This window comes from Triturus cristatus, chromosome 3_1 (genome assembly GCF_964204655.1).
Source record: "Triturus cristatus chromosome 3_1, aTriCri1.1, whole genome shotgun sequence".
Taxonomy (NCBI): Eukaryota; Metazoa; Chordata; class Amphibia; order Caudata; family Salamandridae; genus Triturus; species Triturus cristatus.
Window position 1 is genome coordinate 848,701,926 of NC_140583.1, and position 22,994 is coordinate 848,724,919.

Below are 22,994 nucleotides of genomic sequence, written 5' to 3' on the forward strand. Positions count from 1 at the left end.
GCTTGACCAAACTATGTGATCCTAGCCAAATATTTTATTTCACTGTGCTTAATTTAAAAGCACTTTAAAATACGTGAACGCAGAGTGCGTGCACTTCAAGTGTCTGACTTAAATAGACTATAATGTTTCTTCGTTTAAGAATCTAGGCCACATACAGAACGTACATGACTAACAGCATGGCGCGAGTAGGGTGGGCACCGATATTGTTATGGTCATGTTTAAAAACGGTCACTTTTAATAAATGTCTCTCAATGCAGTGATATAATCTGATGCACTAAGTTGAAACGCCTCTGCCTGTTAAAGAAAGTCCCTTTTTTAGGTCTCAGCTGGCGATAGCAGTGCGCATGCGCTGCTCTCGGCATTCGAGAGCTTCTTGAAATCAATACGGTTGAAGAAGGGAACTTGCAGTCCAGCTCCCTCTTCCCATTGGCTAGCGTCATATTTCAGGCTAAACGCTAGCTTTCTATTGTAAAGGAGGCTTCTTAGTCCCTCCTAGTTACCACCCTGTCCACTTTTGGCCCCGCCCACCAGGACTGGATCGTTTACTGGCGGAATTACATGTCCCCATTTATTTAAAAAAAATTATCGAAATTTTCTCAGAGTGCGACAAAAGCATTACAGATGCAACATTTATCAAAAATGTAATCCGTCCAGCTATACAGTTCGCTCATGGAAGATACAGTTTGCCCACCAAGTTCGAGGCGAAGAAACTTTAATATATAACACAGTTTCATCATAACATGTTGCAATCCCGTCAAACGTCCCCCTTTATAACTCAGTAAGCACTATTTTATTTTCATTTTCAGCGCGGTACTAATGACAGTGCACGCACTCTGTGTTTTTTATTTTTATTTTTTAACTTTGAAACAGCGCAGCGCCCGCTTCAAGGACACCGCGCTCAGTGTTAAAGTTAAGAAATATATAAAGAAACCGAGCGCAGTGTCCGGCGAAGCGGCTCCACGCTCAGCTTTAAACTTAATGCTTGTTATTTTTCCCCTCACAGCCCGATCCGTGTGAACACACTTAGGTGCAGCAGCATGGTATTCTTCTCATTTGGCCTCAGTAGAACTCTGCTCCCGCTTCCTTTACAACCAGGGACCGCTGCTGCATGGTAGCCAAGCCCGGACGCTACCAAAACTAGCCCAAGGGCAGCCTGTAGTACTACTCCGAGGCAGGAGGGGCTGGGGTTATTGATGCATGCAAGGAAAGAGGATGTGCCAGAACAGAGACAGCGGCCGACTTTGAAGCGGGGTACAGTGCGAGTCTCCACAGGAGGCTCAACATCCTGTGATTGTGCGCAGATCACTTCATTTCACCATAAATAAAAATAAAAAGTGTCTGCAACCTGGTGTCACCGTAGTTCGTTTTATTAATGAGGGAGCCTTGGCTCACAGTACCAGTAATCGTGTTCCCTTCAGTGGGCTGGTATCGATCACTGGGGGTTCTCTCACCTCCAGTTTCCAAGGCTTGTTACTTCCCGGCGGCTCTAGCTGTGCGTTCTCACGGGGCCTAACTCAGCCCAAGGCCGCCGAGCCAGGGGTTTCCACCCCCAACCAGGACCACGAGGCGCCCGCCTCCCAGGGTCCAAGTCCATGCTCCAGTCAGCCTCCCAGCAGGGAACTGAAAATATCCCCAACCAGCAGACCTCACTGTCTCAGCCGAGAGGCCAAGACCCATTCAGGTGCGCTCCCCCCCCCCCCCCCCCCCCCCCCCCGCGAGGGTCGCTCATTCAGGTGTAGATGTCTCCAGAAAGTCCCAGTCATCGGGGCCCAGAGTGAGGAGGCTCATTAGGGCAAGTAATGAGCTCTTCAAAGGGGCCCCGGCGCCAACTCCCTTGTGTGTGCCCGACAACAGGTGACAAGGCGCTTGTTTAGGCCTCTTAAGTCCTAAGCAGGTGCCATTAGCATTTTACAGCGACTGCCCCATCGGAGAGTCAATGTGTCTGCTGTTCGCAGTGCGTGGGGCATGTGGGGGAGGACCTGGCCTCTTGTCCTTTAGGGGTGCAGGGAACACACAGGAGGGCTGCGTGGGGCATGTGGGGGGAGGACCTGGCCTCTGATCCCTTCGGGGTGCAGGGAACACACAGGAGGGCTGCTGCTGGGTGTCCCAGGGCAGGTGGTGGACATGGAAGACGTGGGGACAATGCACAAAAGAATTACTTATTACAAAATAAGCAAGCATTGAAAATGCAATAGGACTCGCCTTTTATTAAGTTAAAGCCATTTGTTTTGCTATACAAAACCATTAGCAAAGCAAATGGCTTTAACTTAATCAAAGGCGAGACCTATTGCATTTTCAATGCTTGTTAATTTTAAAGATCCTATGTTTAAAGGGTGTTTGTTGGACAGTTTTCCTGCCAAACATTTTCAAGGCTGTGCTCATGCATGTGCTATTTGTGCCCAATCCGATCCTCTGCTCTCCCTGTTAATTTGTTGTCTCACCCTCCTCTAATAGTGTAGTAGTTGTGTGCGGTTAGGCTGCAGCTCATTGTGTAACTCACACTATCAGCCAGTAGGGGGCGCAGTGATTGGAGAATTGTTAAGGCTTAATTTTGGGTAATTGCGAATTCAACAGTACAAGTAGTTTTTTGAGACAACTGCCACAAATCATTAGGTCCTACGTTTTCTACGAATGTACCTTGGGCGCATGCTGTTTTTACATGTAGGCAGTGCTGAATTCTAGTTGTTGCATGCGCATTAGTGTTCTCTGTGCACGGTAGGGTTCTCTGAATACTTCCGAGCCTTTACTGAAGGCACCATCTACAGTCTGTCAAATCAAAAGCCAGGCTTTGTTTTGTATACGTAGCAGCAGTGTAGTGTAACACTTTGCCCTTTCTTTGTGACCATTACATTACAGTTTACATCTGTTCAGCGTGCAAGCACGCTCGCTTGTTTGTATGTGTTGATTTTCATGCTGCCTCACGCTCTGCATTCCTTCTCCATGATATCCAGCTGCAGTTAAACCATATACACCTTCGATTCCCTGAAGTCAGGGCATGCTGAACGTGGGCTCACATGCGGCTCTTCGGCTCCTGAATTTAGATTAATAATCTTGCTTATAAAGTTTATTGGAGACTCCTCTTTTTCTTCATCCAACCTCTCTACAAGCAGTTTATATTGTCAGTGTTTTCAAAACCATCTGTTTTGCAGAGTTGCAAACACACTGTACTTTGGAATTAAATATCAGTTCTGCAGGAATTAAATACTGAAGTCCAATTTTGCCAATCTTTAAGGAAGCTGATTTATGGTTTCCCAAGATTACCCCCCCCCCCCCAGTGTAAACTGGCAGTATTGCCGACTGTGGTGTAATACCACATTTACCCACAAAGTCGCATGTGCAGTTTAAACAGACGGAGGGAAAGAGATACTAAACAAGCATTTGGAATGCAATAGGTCTCGCTTTTGTTAAAGTTAGGGCCGTTGGCGTTGGAAATAACAATGTTTTTTACTTTTGTTTTTTTATTTGCAGTGGAGGTATTATATTGGCATAGCACTATTGCCAATGATATAAAAAAGCAAAAGTTAAAAACATTGTCATTTTCAACACCAACAGCTCTAACTTTATCAAATGCGAGAACTATTCCATTGGGAATGCAATCAGTCTCACATTTGTTGCAGTTTGAATATTGGCATTATGAATGGCAATGTTTTTTCCTAGCCAAGTTGCAGGGTGCAGTACCACATGTGGTACTGCACCCTGCAGAAGATTTGGTAAATCCACCTTACCCATAATGCATTGCACACAAGACAGTACCACGAGTACATTCAAATAGCTATGTCTATATTTACAATTAGTAGCTTTGAAATGTGACAAAAGAATTATTATATTAATTCCGAATTGGGTTGTACTCTGTGGAGCTGATGAAGGGAAATGTATAGGTCTCATATAAATGTGAGATGTCCTAGTGAGTAAAGTAACCACTGCCAGCCTTACTTAGAACCAAGCGTGTGTCCTGCCTGAAGCCCTTTAAGAAAATAGTTATTTGAGGCTGGAACTAAAACCTAGGGAGTAACAACACATGTAACAGGAGGTGTCCTCATGGGAGGATACAAGAAGAGACAAGGCGGTACAAAAGAGGGACTACTAAGCCTATTGACCAATGAAAAGTGACCATTAACAAAGGACAGGGACAGGAGCCAATGTAAAAGATGGGTGGAAAGGGGGCAGAGCTTTATGTCTATATCACAAATACAACTAAATTGCAGTAACCATAACAACCAAGGTGCACTGGAAGTGTAAAAGTGAATAAACGGCGCAGTGACAGCTGTGGTGAAGAACAACGAAAAGCGGCGCAAACAATACGAAAGATGAAGGTCAACAAAATTATTTTACATTCACAAACATAATTTCATCATTTATGATTGACCATTGGGTATGCTGCACTTGGCATTGTGGGGTCGACGGCGTTTCGACCTCTCTAACTTGAGGTCATCATCAGGACGACGGTTACATAACTCATTAAGAGTGCTCTGGTGTCAATCAATGAAGGTAAGGGAAAGGGGGCGTTAGAGGTGGATGAGACAGTACAGATAGCCGAGGGCTGGTCAGGTTTGCGAGGCGATGGCCAATTAGAGGTCCAACTTCCGGGGGGATGAGCGTGCGTAGGGGAGGGAGGCAGCGCTCGGGGAGAGAAAGCAGGTTCGCGGGGTAGGGTTGAATCCAAAATAGATCAAATCATACTGAATACGAGCGTCGCCGTCAATCCAGACAGCTGGGTAGGAGTAGTTCGTTACGGCATACCCAATGGTCAATCATAAATTATGAAATTATGTTTGTGAATGTAAAATAATTTTGTTGACCTTCACCATCTTTCGTATTGTTTGCGCCGCTTTTCGTTGTTCATCATCACAGCTGTCACTGCGCCGTGTATTCTCTTTTACACTTCACTTCCAGTGCACCTCGGTTGTTATGGTTACTGCAATTTAGTTGTATTCCTGGCTTCTATATGCAAAAATAACAACCTTCCATCCTCCTTGGTCTCCCTTGTTCTTCCTTGTGCTATATGATTGATCGCTTGTTGAACAGTCCCCCTACGTGATTTACCTGTTGAGACATTGTTTATTGTTGCCATATATTACCCGGTCTCAATTGGGTATACGGGTTTACTCCTGTTTTTGTTTGCCCTTTATCCCAAATACAGCATTTCTCGAAGAGACAGCGCAAGCGCTGCCTAGGCGAGACCTAAAATTAATTCACGTTGCTCTACAGTAGACCTAATAATTGATTGGCACCTCTATATAGAAACAGTGCGTGAGGCTAGCGGCTGTGACGTCTAGAGGAGGGGGAGTGGAGTTACAAATACAAGATTAACCAAAGTGAGTAATGTGCACTACTCATATTTTTTTGTTATATTAATGGGAACATTTGTGGCAGGCAGTAGATAAGACATTACGGAGGTCAGGCCAAAAATGTTTCCAGCCTGGCCAGAAAGTTGAACACTATAACTGTCAGTCTTGTGATACCGAGGACAGCACTGATGATGACATTAGTAAGATAGACCATGTTTTGTGATGATTTATTATACTTTCAGGGATAATGAGGTGTTCTGCTTGGGTTTTCGGATCAGATAGAACCCGCTCAACAGAGCCTCTCTAACCCAAATCAGAACGTTACCCCCTCCCTAGGGCCTATTTATACCTAAATAACCACATATATACATGTACCACCTAAGGACAGGGAATTCCTATTATATGGATATATATATATATATATATATATAGCAGCCTCGCGGTCTCAAACAGACCCAGGACTTCCTGCCTAGACGGCAGCCCCAGCCTCGCGGTCTCAAACAGACCCAGGACTTCCTACCCAGACGGCAGCCCCAGCCTCGCGGTCTCAAACAGACCCAGGACTTCCTGCCTAGACGGCAGCCTCAGCCTCGCGGTCTCAGACAGACCCAGGACTTCCTGCCCAGTCGGCAGCCTCAGCCTCGCGGTCTCAAACAGACCCAGGACTTCCTACCCAGACGGCAGCCTCAGCCTCGCGGTCTCAGACAGACCCAGGACTTCCTACCCAGACGGCAGCCTCAGCCTCGCGGTCTCAGACAGACCCAGGACTTCCTACCCAGTCGGCAGCCTTAGCCTCGCGGTCTCAAACAGACCCAGGACTTCCTGCCCAGACGGCAGCCTCAGCCTCGCGGTCTCAAACAGACCCAGGACTTCCTGCCTAGACGGCAGCCTCAGCTTCGCGGTCTCAGACAGACACAGGACTTCCTGCCCAGTCGGCAGCCTTAGCCTCGCGGTCTCAAACAGACCCAGGACTTCCTACCCAGACGGCAGCCTCAGCCTCGCGGTCTCAGACAGACCCAGGACTTCCTACCCAGTCGGCAGCCTTAGCCTCGCGGTCTCAAACAGACCCAGGACTTCCTACCCAGACGGCAGCCTCAGCCTCGCGGTCTCAGACAGACCCAGGACTTCCTACCCAGTCGGCAGCCTTAGCCTCGCGGTCTCAAACAGACCCAGGACTTCCTGCCCAGACGGCAGCCTTAGCACGAGCTCATCCTATTATTACCATAATACACGACAGGGGAATCAGGGTTACCATGTATCAGATCACACAAAGACTACTAGTTGAGCACAACCTGTTCTTCAGTTCGAGGGGCTCCTTCCTCCCTCATTCAGTTACCACTTACCTGATCAGGATTAGCATCTGTTCATGTTAAGTCACATCTGACTAGAAGAATAGGCTACCCTCCTATACAAGAATACACAGCACATGTTGACTCATTACAAGCTAAATACTTTATTTAGTTACTACATACACGCTCACAGAATACATCATATATATAACCTGCAAGGAAAGTGAAAGGTTAAGTTGTACACTCTAATAAAAAGGGGTCGACATCACCTTAGTCGTATGTAGCCTGCACTCAATGGTCATCTAGGTTCCCTTCTCGTCTGTGCCTCGGCTTCGCCTGGAAGTCACACCTCCGCAGTCGCGGATCTACTCCCTTCTCCCTCTCCGAGTCACTGGGACCTCTTCCTCATCGGCTACTCTCTCCTCTTTAGAATCTTAGGTTTTCTTCTCCTTCAAATTCGTCATCTGTCTTCCCTGAAATAAGTAGTAGCTTTTCTGCTAACGGTCAGGTGCCGCCTACGGACTAGAAGCAAGTGCCAGTATCTGACTCAGACTTTCACTAATATGGAGGTGCATTCTCTCATGGAAAATTCCAGCCCGAAACCTGCCGCCCACCAAATTCCTGTACCTCCCCGTGCCAAGGACACGTTCCCAGCCGGCCGGCCTGATGTAGTGTCTTCGGCACGGAGAAAAATACAATCCTTCGATAAGGGCCGGCCTGAACCGGTTCTCTCCGAGCGAATAACACCTCATAACTAAAACATCACCCTTCACCTAGAAACGTCCCAAGCTGCCGGAGCAGAAAGAAAGATGGAGTCTCTCCTGTCTGAGGCCTACCAGGCCTAAATTCAGCACGACTCCATGAAATACCCTCACTATAGGACAGGCTATCCTTAATACTAACGAATCTATCCCCTAGGCTATGTGTGTAAGCCCTGATCTATGGGGAGGAGCACAGGATCGTGTCAAAGTGTCTAATAAATAGGCTCTATTCACTACTCTAATCCTTAGACTTGGATGGAAAGAGACTGAAGTCATATTAATCGCTCTACAACACAATAAGGCCGGAAAAATCGAGCAGTACATTTCACCCTTGACTTCAGTCTATTATACATTCATTAAACAGAACTAACATCGGTGGAAGAATAATATGAAACAAAACTAACTGATCTATGTCTAGTACCAAGTGTGCAGAATTGAAGTAGTGAAGGAATACACTGAATAAAGCAACAGATAGAAATCAAAACAGCGATAGCAATCAGAATGCCACCTAATGTGTGGCGTAACATGTGTATATCCGGTAACCAATTAAAGAGCCAGTCAAACCAGCCCTGATCAATGTGTTTTCTAACTTCTTCCGTTAAGTCATGCAACTTGTCAATATGTGCACGAATGGATTGTGTATGATCAGATAAGTTAAAACAGCAGAGGCCTTCAAAGTCCGAGCAATCATGTCCATGTTTAAGCAAAAGATAATCAATGGCTGCTCTATTTTGCAAAATGGCCCTGCGTTCACCCTGGGCGTCTAATAGCAAGTCAGACAAGACTGTAGAAGTATGATTAATAGATTTCACCATCCAGCAAGCCATTTTCCCAATGGATTTGGCATTATAAACCGCCAAAGCAGGAACACCAATAATTGAAACAGCTAGGCTGAGATATTCAGACTTGGAATATAAATGCAAAGATGAGTCACAATCCTCCTGTAACATCATAGTATCTCGAAGCACACGAGAGTTGGCATTCGGATGTGACGAGAACATCAGTAAACTTAGTCTGGTAATGGCACACGGGCCTCCGGAAATGTTTGCAGGGACATATGGCCAGGAAGTATTACCACATGAGAAAAGCCATCCGGCAGGTAGTAACATCGCACGATAGTGACTGGGGGTAACTACCAAACTATTGCAAGTCATATTGTTCTGAACTGAAACACATGTGGTCGGTGTCCTCTGAAAACACAAAGTCCGTTCATGAGTTGTAAATGAAGTGGCGCCTTTTAACTTTAGGCGTAGGCATTCAGAGATTGCATTAGGATTACATGTAAGAAAGAAGCATAGGTCACCTCGTGTGATATTATACGTAATTATTTGGGACTGGATGGGGAGTCGCTCATTCGGTAGTTCAGTGCACAAAGGGCAATATACATGGGTAGCAAAATCACCCAGGAGAATATTCGGACGAGCCTTCGAAACGTTAAAAATATGAACTAAAGTCTCCAGTGAGGCGGGGACAGCAACTAGACAAGTCGCCAGAATGTCACGTACAGATCTCATCGGTGTCAAGCAGAAGTGAGGGGCATCAGTCACTCTCTTGGCCAGTAATGTCCAAAAGTTCGATGATGAATCCCACGCATTGAAGGAACGCAACACTCGGGTTCTCAGTTCATCCCGGGTTGACGGGATCCCTTCTCTCTCGCCGAACCAACCCAAAAGGAGTCCAGTTCCGACACATCCTGCAGCAACAATCCAAAGAATGATCTGAAAGAGAACCAAATACAGGCATTAATCATTCTCGTAAATAACATTTATCAGCTGGGACCGCTTCCCAGCTATCTTTCCCTGGCCTCATAACCAAAATGGTATTGTCCTGACCGATGGCAATAACCTCTGCTTGTTCAGGGGGACTCTTAGGCGACTGCACCCAAACCCTGGCCCCAGGGTTATCCGTAGAGCCAAAGCCTTTCTGGCCACGTACAGTTAGCAAAGTTGGGGCAGTGCCTTTCAATATTTCGCCACTGAAAACAGGCATAATGAGTAATTGAGCCACTCGGTCAGTGCGGTGTATCAGTAAGTCAATCTCACTGCTATTTAGCAGAAGTACCTTAATCTCTCCCTGATAGTCACTGTCAATGACACCTCCAAGCACCTGGATGCCTTTTACAGCCAGCCCCGATCTAGGGGCGATCAATCCAAAATTCCCAGGTGGTATATGAATACCAACACCGGTAGCAATGATGACCCGATTCTTACTTTCCAGAACGGTGTCATCCATGGCATGCAAGTCTAAACCTGCCGACCCTGGGGTCGCTCTGCATGGAGCCAGAGCTCCGGGAGTAATTTCCCAATACATCACAGTTTCTCTGATTTCATTAGGCATAGTCTCAACATTTGGGGGAAACAAACGCATAAGTGGAGATTCAGCATTTAAAAAAGGACGATTATTCAAAATCAATATTGCTTGGGGCAAAAAGTCTCGCCAATTTTTATACTTGTCATCTGTTAACTTACGCAGCTGATCCTTTAGCAGGCCATTCAACCTCTCCACAAGGCCCGAGGCCTGTGGATAGTAGGGTATATGGAATATCCATTCAATATTGTTTTCCACACAGAATTCCTGTACCAATCTTCCACGAAAATGGGATGCATTATCAGATTGAATTTGGAATGGCACACCATAATACATCATAATCAATTCTAATGTTTTTATGGTATTCAATTGGGTAGCTTGCTTACATGGAAGAGCTACCAGCAAGCCACTATATGTATCGACAATTGTGCAAACATATTGACAATTCCTACTCATGGGAAGTGGACCGATGTAATCAATCTGCCAAATTTGAGCGGGCAGTTTCCCGCGATGTAAATGGCCTTTAACAATTTGGGGTACTTTACGCTGTCTGATATGTTGACAAACGGGACAATGTAAAATAACATTTTTGATTAGATCTAGTGGAATATAAATTCCTCTATCAGCAGCCCACCTGCTAGTGGCTTTCTCTCCAAAGTGTCCTGCTTTCTGGTGTGCCCATTTCGCCAATCCCGCAATATCAGGATCTTGTCTGTCCACCACTGCCTCAGCAATTTTAGATTTCTCATCTGCAATGTTATGAAAAAATTTGTCAAGGGAATCTATTGGGGTGTGAGCATCCACATGGAAGATTGTAACAGTACTCTGTGGGAGCATCCCCCAAATCTCTTGCCATAACTCTTTTCCCCACAATTCTTTGGAATGTAACTTCCAATTATGGGAATGCCAAGTCGGCAACCAAACAGCCAGTCCATTGGCAGTGGACCAAGAATCGGTAAAAATATGACATGTACCAGGTAATTCTTGTTTCAAAACTTGGTAAACAGCGTAAAGCTCGGCAAATTGGCTACTCTTCCCTTCACCAGTTGTGCTCAGCAGTTTCTGTGTGACCGGATTATAGGACACCGCCTTCCAGTGCCGTGTCGTCCCTATAAACTTCGCCGACCCATCTGTGAACCAAACATGGTTTCTTTCCGTTGTGGACAAATCATCAAAAGGCTTACCCCATTTAACAGGGGACTCCTGCGCTAAAGGTACGGAACACTCACTCTCAGTCTCAGTCGACGGTGCTCGCGCCACTTGCTCATGTAAAGAAGCAACTCCTTTCGGGCCCACACGTGCCCTGTCTTGTATGTACCATTTCCATTTAATCACGCTCGCCTCTTGAGCATGCCCAATTCGATGAGTTTTCGGTGAACTCAGAACCCACTGCATGATAGGAATTTCAGGACGCAAGAATATATCATGTCCCAAAGTCAATTGCTCGGTATCCACCAAAGCCCAATAACAAGCAAGTAACTGTTTCTCAAAGGGTGTATAACGCTCACCAGCATCAGGTAGCTTTTTGGTCCAAAAACCTAACGGTACCTTACTTCTGCCTTGTTTCTGCCACAAACTCCAATTTGCATAAGGGCCCTGTACAGACACATTCAAATCCACATCACCATCACGTACAGGCCATAAATCCATAGCATGTTGAATTGCCTCTTTTGCCAGGCTAAACGCATCTTGCTGTGGCTTATCCCATTCAAATGCATTCCTTTTACGTGTAACTCGGTACAAGGGGGCCAATATTTGACTCAAATGAGGAATATGCCGGCGCCAAAAACCAAATAAACCAATGAAGCTCTGGGCTTCCTTCCTATTCCTCGGAACTGAAAAATCAAGAATCTTCTGTTTAACTTGAGGGATCACCTCACGGTGTCCCTCATGCCAATTAATACCCAAAAATTTTACAGCCTGGGACGGACCTTGTAATTTATCCGGATTGATCTCCCAACCTTTCTCACGCAGACACTCAATGACTCTATCTAATTGTGTCTGAACATCCTCTTGTGTTTCGCCTTGGATCAAAACATCATCAATATAATGACATATCTGAATTTTGGGATGAACTGGTACCTCAGCCAAATGCTCTGCCACCAGCCGGTGACATATCGTAGGACTATGCACATAGCCCTGAGGAAGACTTCTAAACGTCATCTGACGCCCGTTCCACGTAAAACTGAACTGTTCCTGACACTCAGGGGCAATTGGAATAGAAAAGAAAGCATTAGCAATATAAATGGACGCATACCATGTACCTGGAAGTGTTTGGATTCTTTCAATTAGGGTAATAACATCCGGTACTGCAACAGTCAAAGAGGGCGTGTGTTTGTTCAATTCCCGATAATCAACAGTCATGCGCCAAGAATTATCACTCTTACCTACCGGCCAAACAGGATTATTCCAAGCAGAAGTAACTGGAGTTATAACACCTGCATCCACCAACTCCTGAATGGTGGTACTAATCTCCTCATGACCACCCGGAATACGATACTGCTTCTGACAAACCACTTTGGTCGCCTGGGGAACTTGTATGGGGGGCATTCTTAAACGACCAACCCGTATAGGTCTGGACGAGATATAATGCGTCGTTCCAAATTGGTAACACCCATCATCAAGATGCAACGTCATTCCCTTCAAAATATCAATTCCAATTATGAATTCTAAGAGTGGCACCACTAATACAGAATATTATTTTCTAGGGATTCTACCTATTCTCATTTCAAGCAAAGTTTGAACTGCAGGGGTTTCTTTTCCTCCTAATCCGGTAATAGTAAAAGGCTGCCCTGTAAACTTCTTTGATTTTCCATGAATAAGAGTGGCCTCCGCTCCTGTATCTACCAATGCTCGGGCCCTTTGGATATTACGATGTCTCCAATAAATATCAATATCTACATAGGGTCTATTATCTCTATGAGCCCATCTGTGTACCGGAGCTTGACCTATTTCCTAGTCATTCTTACTGCATTCTGTGTACCAGGACAAATCAGGATAAAGACTCTCACGTTTCTTAGGTATCGGTACCTCTTGTTCATATCCATTCCCCATACGGAACGGGTTCGAGTCTTCAGTATTGTACCGCGGGTTACGATCAACCAAGCTGTGACGATCCTCTCTCCTCCTCAACTCAGGAGATTGGTCCCTATCATCTCTACACCTGCTGTAAGCATGATCATTTCTCCCCCTTTCCTTTTCCCCCTCTCTCTCCCTGTCTCTCTCTCGACGGGGGGACACATCACGTACAGAACGCCGATCATCACGACGATCAGAGCGCCCACGGCGGTCGTCATCACCGCTACCGTCAGAACAACCACGATCACACTCAGTCGTTCGAACACGCCGGGCACCCTCCTTCCGATCCAAGCCCCGTTTGCGAAACAACTCCCACAAACGAGCAGTAGTCTCACCATCAATGTCCTCCCGACGCACACCATCAGCCAAAAGACCAGTAAAGATATCACGTCTAGTAAATTTATTTTCACCAGGAGTACGAGTGTCAGACCGGGACTGACGTTCAGGTTTAAACCATTCACCCAACTCACCGAGTTGGCGCACCGATTCCAACACCGTAGATAGCACATTACCAGTCTGGTTAATCAATAAAGTCATCATGACCTGCTTATAGGCGACAGGAGAAGAGCGAATGATACGATTCCGCACAGAAGAAGTCAACATCCCATCAAGCAACCTGTCAGCAGTGCCCAGAAAAATAGCCGTTTTCATCACCTCCTCCTTAAGACGTTGCGCAGCATCACGCAAGGTATACCACGGCTTGTCATTGACAGGCCAGTCAGATTCAGTAGGATACTTTAAATTACAACCCTCAGTCGCCAATTGGAGTAAAGAAATTTGACCACCACCATTATAGTTACGAAAATGATCTTGCACAGTAGAATCCAAACTCAAAGAACAAAATTTCAAACAGTCGCCAGTATCCAGCATAATACCAGCAGCGCCTAGTTCATAAAGGCGCACCATCCATGTGAGTAAGGCCTCACCAGCTCGCTGCCGAAATCGCTGCAAAATATCACTAATTTCTTGTTGAGTAAAATCTTCCAAACAGTCCAAAGAGACACCCTGCGGAGCATTAGGAGATTGCTGCAACTTCCGACGAAAAACTGGATGCGCAGAGACCACGGGACGAGCATCACAAGGAGCCCGAGCAGTACTAGTAGAGGGACAATCAGCGTAAGGGGCATCAATCCCACCCGAAGGACGAGCACAATCACATGGCGCACCATCCGAGGTGCGAGAAGCAGACTTACATTCATGACGGGAACGAGAAGACTCGCGCTTGACAGACTCCTCACCCGAGGAACAAGAGGTACTCGAGTCCCAGATATTACCATCCCATTCATCAGGATTCCAATCTAGTCCAGCTTTCGCCACGACCAGACGCACCTTACGCGTCGAAACTCGACCACGCCTGTTTTTGTACTTATAACGAGCAATCCGCACAGCCGCCCTTTCGGCAACCGTTTGGTAAGTGTCAAGTTTGTCAGAAAGCAACTTATTTTGACACCGCAATAGAGTATGAGAATTCTGAACCTCAACAAAGTGTGCCTCCACATCCTTAAGAGAGATCTGTAATTTCAATAATCTCTCATGCAGAATCCGATACGCAGACAGAAGAACCCAACCTCTGCGCCCCAAAACGGGAATCTCCTCACCCTTCAATACAGGTGCCTTCTGCAAACAAGCAATCACATCAGCCGGTTCCGCCGACTCCAAAGAAGAATTCCAATTTTCACTCAAACCAGTAGAGTCAGCCCACTCGCGGGCTAAGGCTCCATAAGGCGTTGAATCCCATCCGGGAATATCAACGGACAATTTAAGAGTAGATTTAGATTTCTTAGAAAACATCGCGAAAAAAGAAAGAAAAAGAAACGCAGAGGAAAGAAAGGAAGAGAGAAAGAGAGAGGAAAAAAACTATACACGCAAATATATAAAAAAAGAATGCAAAGAAAACCACGCACACACCGAAAGCAAACACAAGACAATCACAACGCACACAGGTTTCGTAAACAGTTCGTGACGCCAAATGTTCTGCTTGGGTTTTCGGATCAGATAGAACCCGCTCAACAGAGCCTCTCTAACCCAAATCAGAACGTTACCCCCTCCCTAGGGCCTATTTATACCTAAATAACCACATATATACATGTACCACCTAAGGACAGGGAATTCCTATTATATGGATATATATATATATATATATATATATATAGCAGCCTCGCGGTCTCAAACAGACCCAGGACTTCCTGCCTAGACGGCAGCCCCAGCCTCGCGGTCTCAAACAGACCCAGGACTTCCTACCCAGACGGCAGCCCCAGCCTCGCGGTCTCAAACAGACCCAGGACTTCCTGCCTAGACGGCAGCCTCAGCCTCGCGGTCTCAGACAGACCCAGGACTTCCTGCCCAGTCGGCAGCCTCAGCCTCGCGGTCTCAAACAGACCCAGGACTTCCTACCCAGACGGCAGCCTCAGCCTCGCGGTCTCAGACAGACCCAGGACTTCCTACCCAGACGGCAGCCTCAGCCTCGCGGTCTCAGACAGACCCAGGACTTCCTACCCAGTCGGCAGCCTTAGCCTCGCGGTCTCAAACAGACCCAGGACTTCCTGCCCAGACGGCAGCCTCAGCCACGCGGTCTCAAACAGACCCAGGACTTCCTGCCTAGACGGCAGCCTCAGCCTCGCGGTCTCAGACAGACCCAGGACTTCCTGCCCAGTCGGCAGCCTTAGCCTCGCGGTCTCAAACAGACCCAGGACTTCCTACCCAGACGGCAGCCTCAGCCTCGCGGTCTCAGATAGACCCAGGACTTCCTACCCAGTCGGCAGCCTTAGCCTCGCGGTCTCAAACAGACCCAGGACTTCCTACCCAGACGGCAGCCTCAGCCTCGCGGTCTCAGACAGACCCAGGACTTCCTACCCAGTCGGCAGCCTTAGCCTCGCGGTCTCAAACAGACCCAGGACTTCCTGCCCAGACGGCAGCCTTAGCACGAGCTCATCCTATTATTACCATAATACACGACAGGGGAATCAGGGTTACCATGTATCAGATCACACAAAGACTACTAGTTGAGCACAACCTGTTCTTCAGTTCGAGGGGCTCCTTCCTCCCTCATTCAGTTACCACTTACCTGATCAGGATTAGCATCTGTTCATGTTAAGTCACATCTGACTAGAAGAATAGGCTACCCTCCTATACAAGAATACACAGCACATGTTGACTCATTACAAGCTAAATACTTTATTTAGTTACTACATACACGCTCACAGAATACATCATATATATAACCTGCAAGGAAAGTGAAAGGTTAAGTTGTACACTCTAATAAAAAGGGGTCGACATCACCTTAGTCGTATGTAGCCTGCACTCAATGGTCATCTAGGTTCCCTTCTCGTCTGTGCCTCGGCTTCGCCTGGAAGTCACACCTCCGCAGTCGCGGATCTACTCCCTTCTCCCTCTCCGAGTCACTGGGACCTCTTCCTCATCGGCTACTCTCTCCTCTTTAGAATCTTAGGTTTTCTTCTCCTTCAAATTCGTCATCTGTCTTCCCTGAAATAAGTAGTAGCTTTTCTGCTAACGGTCAGGTGCCGCCTACGGACTAGAAGCAAGTGCCAGTATCTGACTCAGACTTTCACTAATATGGAGGTGCATTCTCTCATGGAAAATTCCAGCCCGAAACCTGCCGCCCACCAAATTCCTGTACCTCCCCGTGCCAAGGACACGTTCCCAGCCGGCCGGCCTGATGTAGTGTCTTCGGCACGGAGAAAAATACAATCCTTCGATAAGGGCCGGCCTGAACCGGTTCTCTCCGAGCGAATAACACCTCATAACTAAAACATCACCCTTCACCTAGAAACGTCCCAAGCTGCCGGAGCAGAAAGAAAGATGGAGTCTCTCCTGTCTGAGGCCTACCAGGCCTAAATTCAGCACGACTCCATGAAATACCCTCACTATAGGACAGGCTATCCTTAATACTAACGAATCTATCCCCTAGGCTATGTGTGTAAGCCCTGATCTATGGGGAGGAGCACAGGATCGTGTCAAAGTGTCTAATAAATAGGCTCTATTCACTACTCTAATCCTTAGACTTGGATGGAAAGAGACTGAAGTCATATTAATCGCTCTACAACACAATAAGGCCGGAAAAATCGAGCAGTACATGAGGTAAAAGGCTTTTTGTACGTAATTTCATATTAAATTACCACAGACTCTTCTCCCTATGAACTGGAAATACTATATTTACTCTGAAGTCCAGTGGACACCTTTGTCTCAGCAAATGTGTATTTTATGCCTGTTTAATTTTGGTTTACATCTTATTATTTTGGATTCCTTCCCTGTTGAATATTGAAAAGTTTAGAACTGATTACTCTCACTCAGCATGCTTAAGTATTGATTTTCTAAAGTGATTTCTTCTAAGTTACATAGGAATTGAGTGATCAATCTTAATGTAGACGAATTCAGTGTGCTGAAGAGTGAAATATGTGAACAAAATAATCATTAACATTAGATATAGTAATAGAGAAGTTTCACACTTGAAAATGGAGGGTTGAACTGTCCTTGAGGGAAAAGTAACCATAAGCTACAAGGAAGGATAGAATGGAACGTTATGAAGTAAAGCTATACCTTCCAAATTCTATAAAGAATAAAGATTAATTCACTTTTTTTTAGAGGCAATTCAATTTAATGAAAAAATATGATTAGTTTGGTCACACGTAAATACTTTGTGTAAGTACTCATGGACTCAGTTCCACAAATCCTCAAGAAATGCAAAAAGGAGAGAAGAAACTAAAAAACGTTGATTGTACTCACTCAGATTCGTAGATAAATCGGCCAGTGAGGGCTCCCTTTGATTTGCGAACAGTGCTAAACTGGTCGGAAATTATACGCTTTTATGCTTCTGTGCAAGTCCTTGACCTTTGGTTGTATAACTGCTCCTTGAGCTACCTTGGTTCCCATGGCTTTTGAGTAGCTTACTCCCTCGAAATGACATTCATGTATGCTGCGGCCAGCTGGCCTTGCTGTCTGTCCTCCTAGCCAGAAGTCTGATCCTTTACCCACACTTTGCAGTCCATCTTCCCACTTCCTTCAGGATAGACAGCTGCAGGAGAATGATTTGTAAAAGAAAGTTCTGAGCCTCACCACTGCATCCTGGGCTAAACGGAGTCATCTGGCAAACCTACATTTGGTAGAAACATACAAAAGTAAAGGAATGGATGGTGTGCTGCCTCGTTCCTTGATTTAAAATCATTGCTTGTGTCTAACTCTTTAATCAGACAAGGAAGCAAAATTGCTTTATAGTTTCCATTTTCTTAAGCTTTGAAAGGTAAATATGATTAAAATGTAAAGCAAGTTTGTGTCACTAGTCTTTACATTCTTCTAATAGAATGTACATAAAAGATGAATGGTTGAAAGTATGTATTTTATATAAATGTATTCACTATAGACTTGTAGCATTTTCTCTGGTATTAACGTTTGCCATTGACTGTTTGTTTTTAAGACTCAGGAGGAAGCAGATCCGCAGTGCTACCACCAGGCGGGAAACATACAACTGCAAGGCCATTCTTACCACCAAGCAGTACACCTAGAGGACCAGGACCTTCTTTAGGGCCAAGAAGCAGCGCGCCCGAGCCGCAGAGGAGCCGAATGCCACCGCCAAGACCTGAATTTGCTTCAAAGTTTGAAGGCTGTGCTACTCCTCCTCCTCCTGTACCCAACACACCGAGGCCCATCCCATCATCTCTGCAGAGCAGGGGTGCCCTACCTGTACCAGGAGTTGGCCGACAGGGCAGCTTAGGGTCTACGCCTCCAGCCTTTCTACCAAGCAGAAATGCACATTTTGGAGGGCAGGTCCGCCAGGCATCACCGTCAACACCTTCAGGTCCATTTGTAAATCGACCACCTCCTCCTCCAGTTGGAAGACCTATGGATGAGAGGCCCCCACCCCCTCCAGGGGGAAATAAACCATCATTCAGCGTAGATGACAGGCCCCCTCCCCCTCCAGCAGGAAATAGGCCCTCATTCAGTGTAGATGACAGGCCCCCTCCCCCTCCAGCAGGACATAGGCCTTCATTTAGTGTAGATGACAGGCCCCCTCCCCCTCCAGCAGGAAATAGGCCACCGCTCACCCGAGATGTTCCTCCTCCACCACCGCCTCAAAACAATAAGCCTCCTGTACCAGCCACCCCACGGCCTTCGTCTGTCAATCAAGGTCCTCCTCCACCGCCTCCACCTCCAAGCAGGCCTGGTGCACTTCCGATACCTCCAGGTGGAAATGACGAAATGCCTCGACTTCCCCAGCGAAACATGTCCCTAGGTGGCGTAACTTCAAATGCCACACCTGTGACACCACGTTCAGCTCCTCTTCCTCCAGCTGCAAACGAGAGGCCACCGCCACCAGTTCGAGATCCACCCGGCAGATCAGGTATAGAATATTTTTATTCAATATTCAACATTTTCTTTAAGAATATCAAATGACAAAAAAGTTAAGCATGTTAAACTATATACTATTTATGAACAACGTAATCAAAAAATATTTATCAAATCAGTTTCCTTGGCTTTTCAAAGATAAATGCGCACTGATGTGCATCAAGAACGTATTGAAATATTTTTTTAGACTGAAAAGTGTCTGCCTTTTTAATGCACTTCATTACTAACAGCCCCTACCCTTTCAGATATACTTCGTTCTGTAGAGAAATACTTTTTGGAAATGTCATATCCGCAGAAGTACTGAACATCATACATCTTGACGATGTAACCTCTTCTGCAGACCACTATATGCTCTCAGGTGCTGGCCCTCCCATAGCATACAATCAAAGTAATGCAAAGACTTTTAGGAAGATCAGGCTTCCCCGAGATTGTTAATGTATCTATGTTTTGTTAAGGTTACCAGATGCCACCAATGCCACAAAACCTTGATGCGCCATCCCTGAGTTTCCGTTTAACAATGCAGTCGTTTTTGGGAAGGGTAGTGCTAGTTCACCTCAGTGAGCTAATTGAACAAAAAATCCCATAAACAATTATTTTTGTTTAACAAATGTGCATGGTTAATTCATGAAAGTAAAATGAGCAAATCTGATGACTAAGGTGCCTGTCCCTTTGACTTCAGTAGATCTGGAGATTGACGGGTCTTTGACCCAGCAATCACGAGAATTCTTGAAGCACTTTACTCCTAGTAAGAATGGGAAGTGGATGGAACAAAACCACATTGCGAACCTTGAAGCTACAATTTCACAAGGAATGCTGAACAGCAAAAAGAAGATGCCAAGAAGGAATTTGAAATAAGCTCTTATGGTCCAGCACACAACCAAATCGCAAAACATTTTGAAAAGTGATAAATGGGCTGCTATCTAGAAAGGCCAGACATCAAAATGCAGGAATTGTGGTGGAATCCTGGTAAGCCCACATTCAACCAATGTATGCCCTGCCAGCCATTCAGAGCGAGGACAAAAGCCAACAAATCAAATCTGTTAAGTTGACATCACATAAAGAAGAAACCTGGGAGTCCAAAGAAGCAAAGGCAGAACCCGCATCTCATGGTGGCCAAGCGGACCCTGCAGAAACCTAGAGGTATACGAGAAACCACAAGAACAATGCAGTGGAATCCTGGGAAGCCCACATTTGATCAATGGATGCCCTGCCAGCCATTAACGGTGAGGATGAAGGCTATCAAATCACAGCTGTTCAGTTGCTGTCATGTAAAAAAAAATCCTGGGATTCCCAAGAGGCAGAGTGTAGGAAAATAGGATCTGCTTTCATGGTTACCCCCCCCCACCCCTTTTTGCTGGTTTCTGTATTCTTTTTGACTAGTCTGGCAGGGATCCTTATACTCAGGACCCCAGTCACTGTGTTTCCTATCTAAATTTGACTATGGTAAGTACTTCTATACCTCTACAGTTGGCTACTGCTGTACCCCTATAAGTCCCTAGTATATGGAACTGAGGTACCCAGGGCATAGGTACACCATGGGTCTCATTGGCTGCAGCATGTATTGTGCCACCTATGAGAGGCCACTCACACTGTGACTACAGGCCTGCCATTGCAGCCTCTGTAAGCTGGTGCTAGCACCACTTATGCCAGATATGTTTTCTTATATCTGAGGTCACTGCACTTAAATCTATAAGTCACTCCTAATGCAGGCCTTTCAATCCTGAAGGCTGGGTACTGGGTTATAAGTGTGTGGGTGCCCCTGCATGAGCAGGACAGCCCTCCAAACCACAGAGTAGATTATCCAGGATTTGTAAGTCCAGTCAGCCAGTTTGATACATATGGTGGCCATCCCCCAATAAGCGATGGCTAACTATATAGTGGCTGTGCCGAACCTGGGCATGTTTGGTATCAAACACGTTGGAATCATACCCCAAAACGAGTACCAGTGTTGGAGGTATGATTCCAGGCACTGGGGGGCTCCTCCAAGAAGCTCCCAAAACTCCCATTAATATCCTTCTAGGGTCAGTCAGCAAGCTAGTGCTGCTGCCGACCCCAGACACAATTCTGCACTCCTGCTGCTGAGCTGAGCTGAGCTTGAGCAGGGGAAGGTAGAACAATAGGTTTCCTGTCACAGGGAGGTGTGACTACCTCCCAGACTGGACTTAGTGTATTGGGCTGGGGTGGGGGCGCTTGTTAGCACCACCAGACTGCTTTGAAGGGCACATTTGGTGCCCTCCTTGCATACTCGGGTTTGAGCCAGTTCAAGGCGCCCCTGGCTTCCGCTCTGGCGTGGAACTGGACAAAGGACATTGGAGTATCCTCTCCTCTGCCCAGCCCCTCCTCTGGGAAGGGACCCCTGAGTCGTCCTAATGCCTTTCCTAGGGTATTTAAGTGCTTACCTGTGGTTGGGTCCTCATATGCATCGTGGCACAAGACTCAAATCTGAAACCACATCACTCTTCGACTGTCTGGACACTTGGACTTTGCCTGGAACCTAGACTGCATCAACGAAGACTCCTGCTGCTCCTGGTCTCACTGTTCTGCAAGTCTTCTTCATCGTCTGTGTCTGTGCTTTTTTCAGGATCTACAACATACCTGTGGGCATCAAGGACACCCGAAGTAATCTCCCTTTGAGTGAAGAAGTCACTCCCCTGCATCTGCAGGCACCGCAACAAAGCCGACCGGTCTGCTTCTCCTGATGTCCCACAGACTTCGAAATGCTCAGCAACACAGTTGGTGGTTCTGCAACTCCCTCAAGTCCTGACCTCTCCTCTCTGTAATTTTGAGGTCAGCCTCCCTCGTCAGCACCACTGAGCCTGAACCTCTGTGCACTGCATCGACTTGCTGGTGCCAAAGCTTGTTAGCTCTGCACTCCAGAGATCTTCAAGCTACAAGAAGCTCCACCTTCAGCATCTCTTCCTGCCAAGTACAGCATCTTCACTGCATCCTCTGCACCCTGGGCCTTCCTTCTTGGTGAGCTGCTCGAGGTCCTCTTGCGACTCCTGTGCATTCGGCCTGTGGGTCCTCTTCAGGGTCTTCTTCTGCTCCAGTAGGCTATCCTGCTTGCTTGGGGCATTCTCTGACTCTCCTACTTGTGGCGAGTCCCTTGGACCTTGCTGGTCCCACCTTTGCTCCTTCTTCGCTATAAATGCCGGTTACAGCTGGTAAGGCTTGTTGGCGCTCCTGCCGGACACCGACCCACCTGATTCTCGACATCTGGCTTGGGAAGCTCGTCGTGCATTGCGCCTGTTGTTCCTCCACATCACCTGTTTCTCACAGCTGCAGCGACGAGGTCACCGTCATCTCTCCTGCACCTTCTGACATCAGTGTGCATGGCTCTTCCGTGCCTCCTGGTCACCTCCGAGTGGCATAGACTCTGTCCCCTCTGTTTGCAGGTTCTTCACTTCAAGAACCCACCCGTGGATTCCACCGAACTTTTGCATAGTCTTTGCCAGCTGAATCTTTTCTGAATTCCTATTTTGAGGTCTACGGCGGTTTCCAACGTCACTTCGCACCTATGCACCTGGCTTCCCTGGTGTAGGTATCCTGATTCCTGGGGTATCCACGGGTGGAGTCACTCACCAACTTTGTCTTCCACAGGGTTTCTTCAGGGTCCACTGGGTTGGGTCCTTCTTCAAAACTGCAACCGTTGACTTCTATGGAGTACGCAGCTGTGTTTCCACTTTGCACACAGCCTATGTGAGGTTCCTGGATACTTACCTTGGGTGGTTCCTTGTGTCCCCAGCTCTTCTGAGTCTCCTGGTCCAAGTCCTGACTTTGGTCACAGTTCGCATTCCACATTTTTAGTATATGGTTTGGTCTCCCCCTGGAGACCACTGTGTATTGTGCCTACTTATATTGCAATTGAGTATTGTTGTGTATTTCTGTTGATATCTCTGGGTAGGAGATAC

General features: G+C 46.6%; 1 protein-coding gene across 6 annotated transcripts in view; it reads left to right on the top strand.

Moving 5' to 3' along the window:
- WIPF1 (WAS/WASL interacting protein family member 1) overlaps positions 1–22,994 on the top strand; it is a 481,960-nt gene that overhangs the window by 401,231 nt on the left and 57,735 nt on the right. For all 6 annotated transcript variants that reach the window (XM_085645252.1, XM_085645256.1, XM_085645254.1 and 3 more), the window contains one exon: positions 18,155–19,078. In XM_085645252.1, the coding sequence (XP_085501378.1) occupies positions 18,155–19,078 (924 nt within the window). The remainder of the gene's footprint in view (positions 1–18,154; positions 19,079–22,994) is intronic.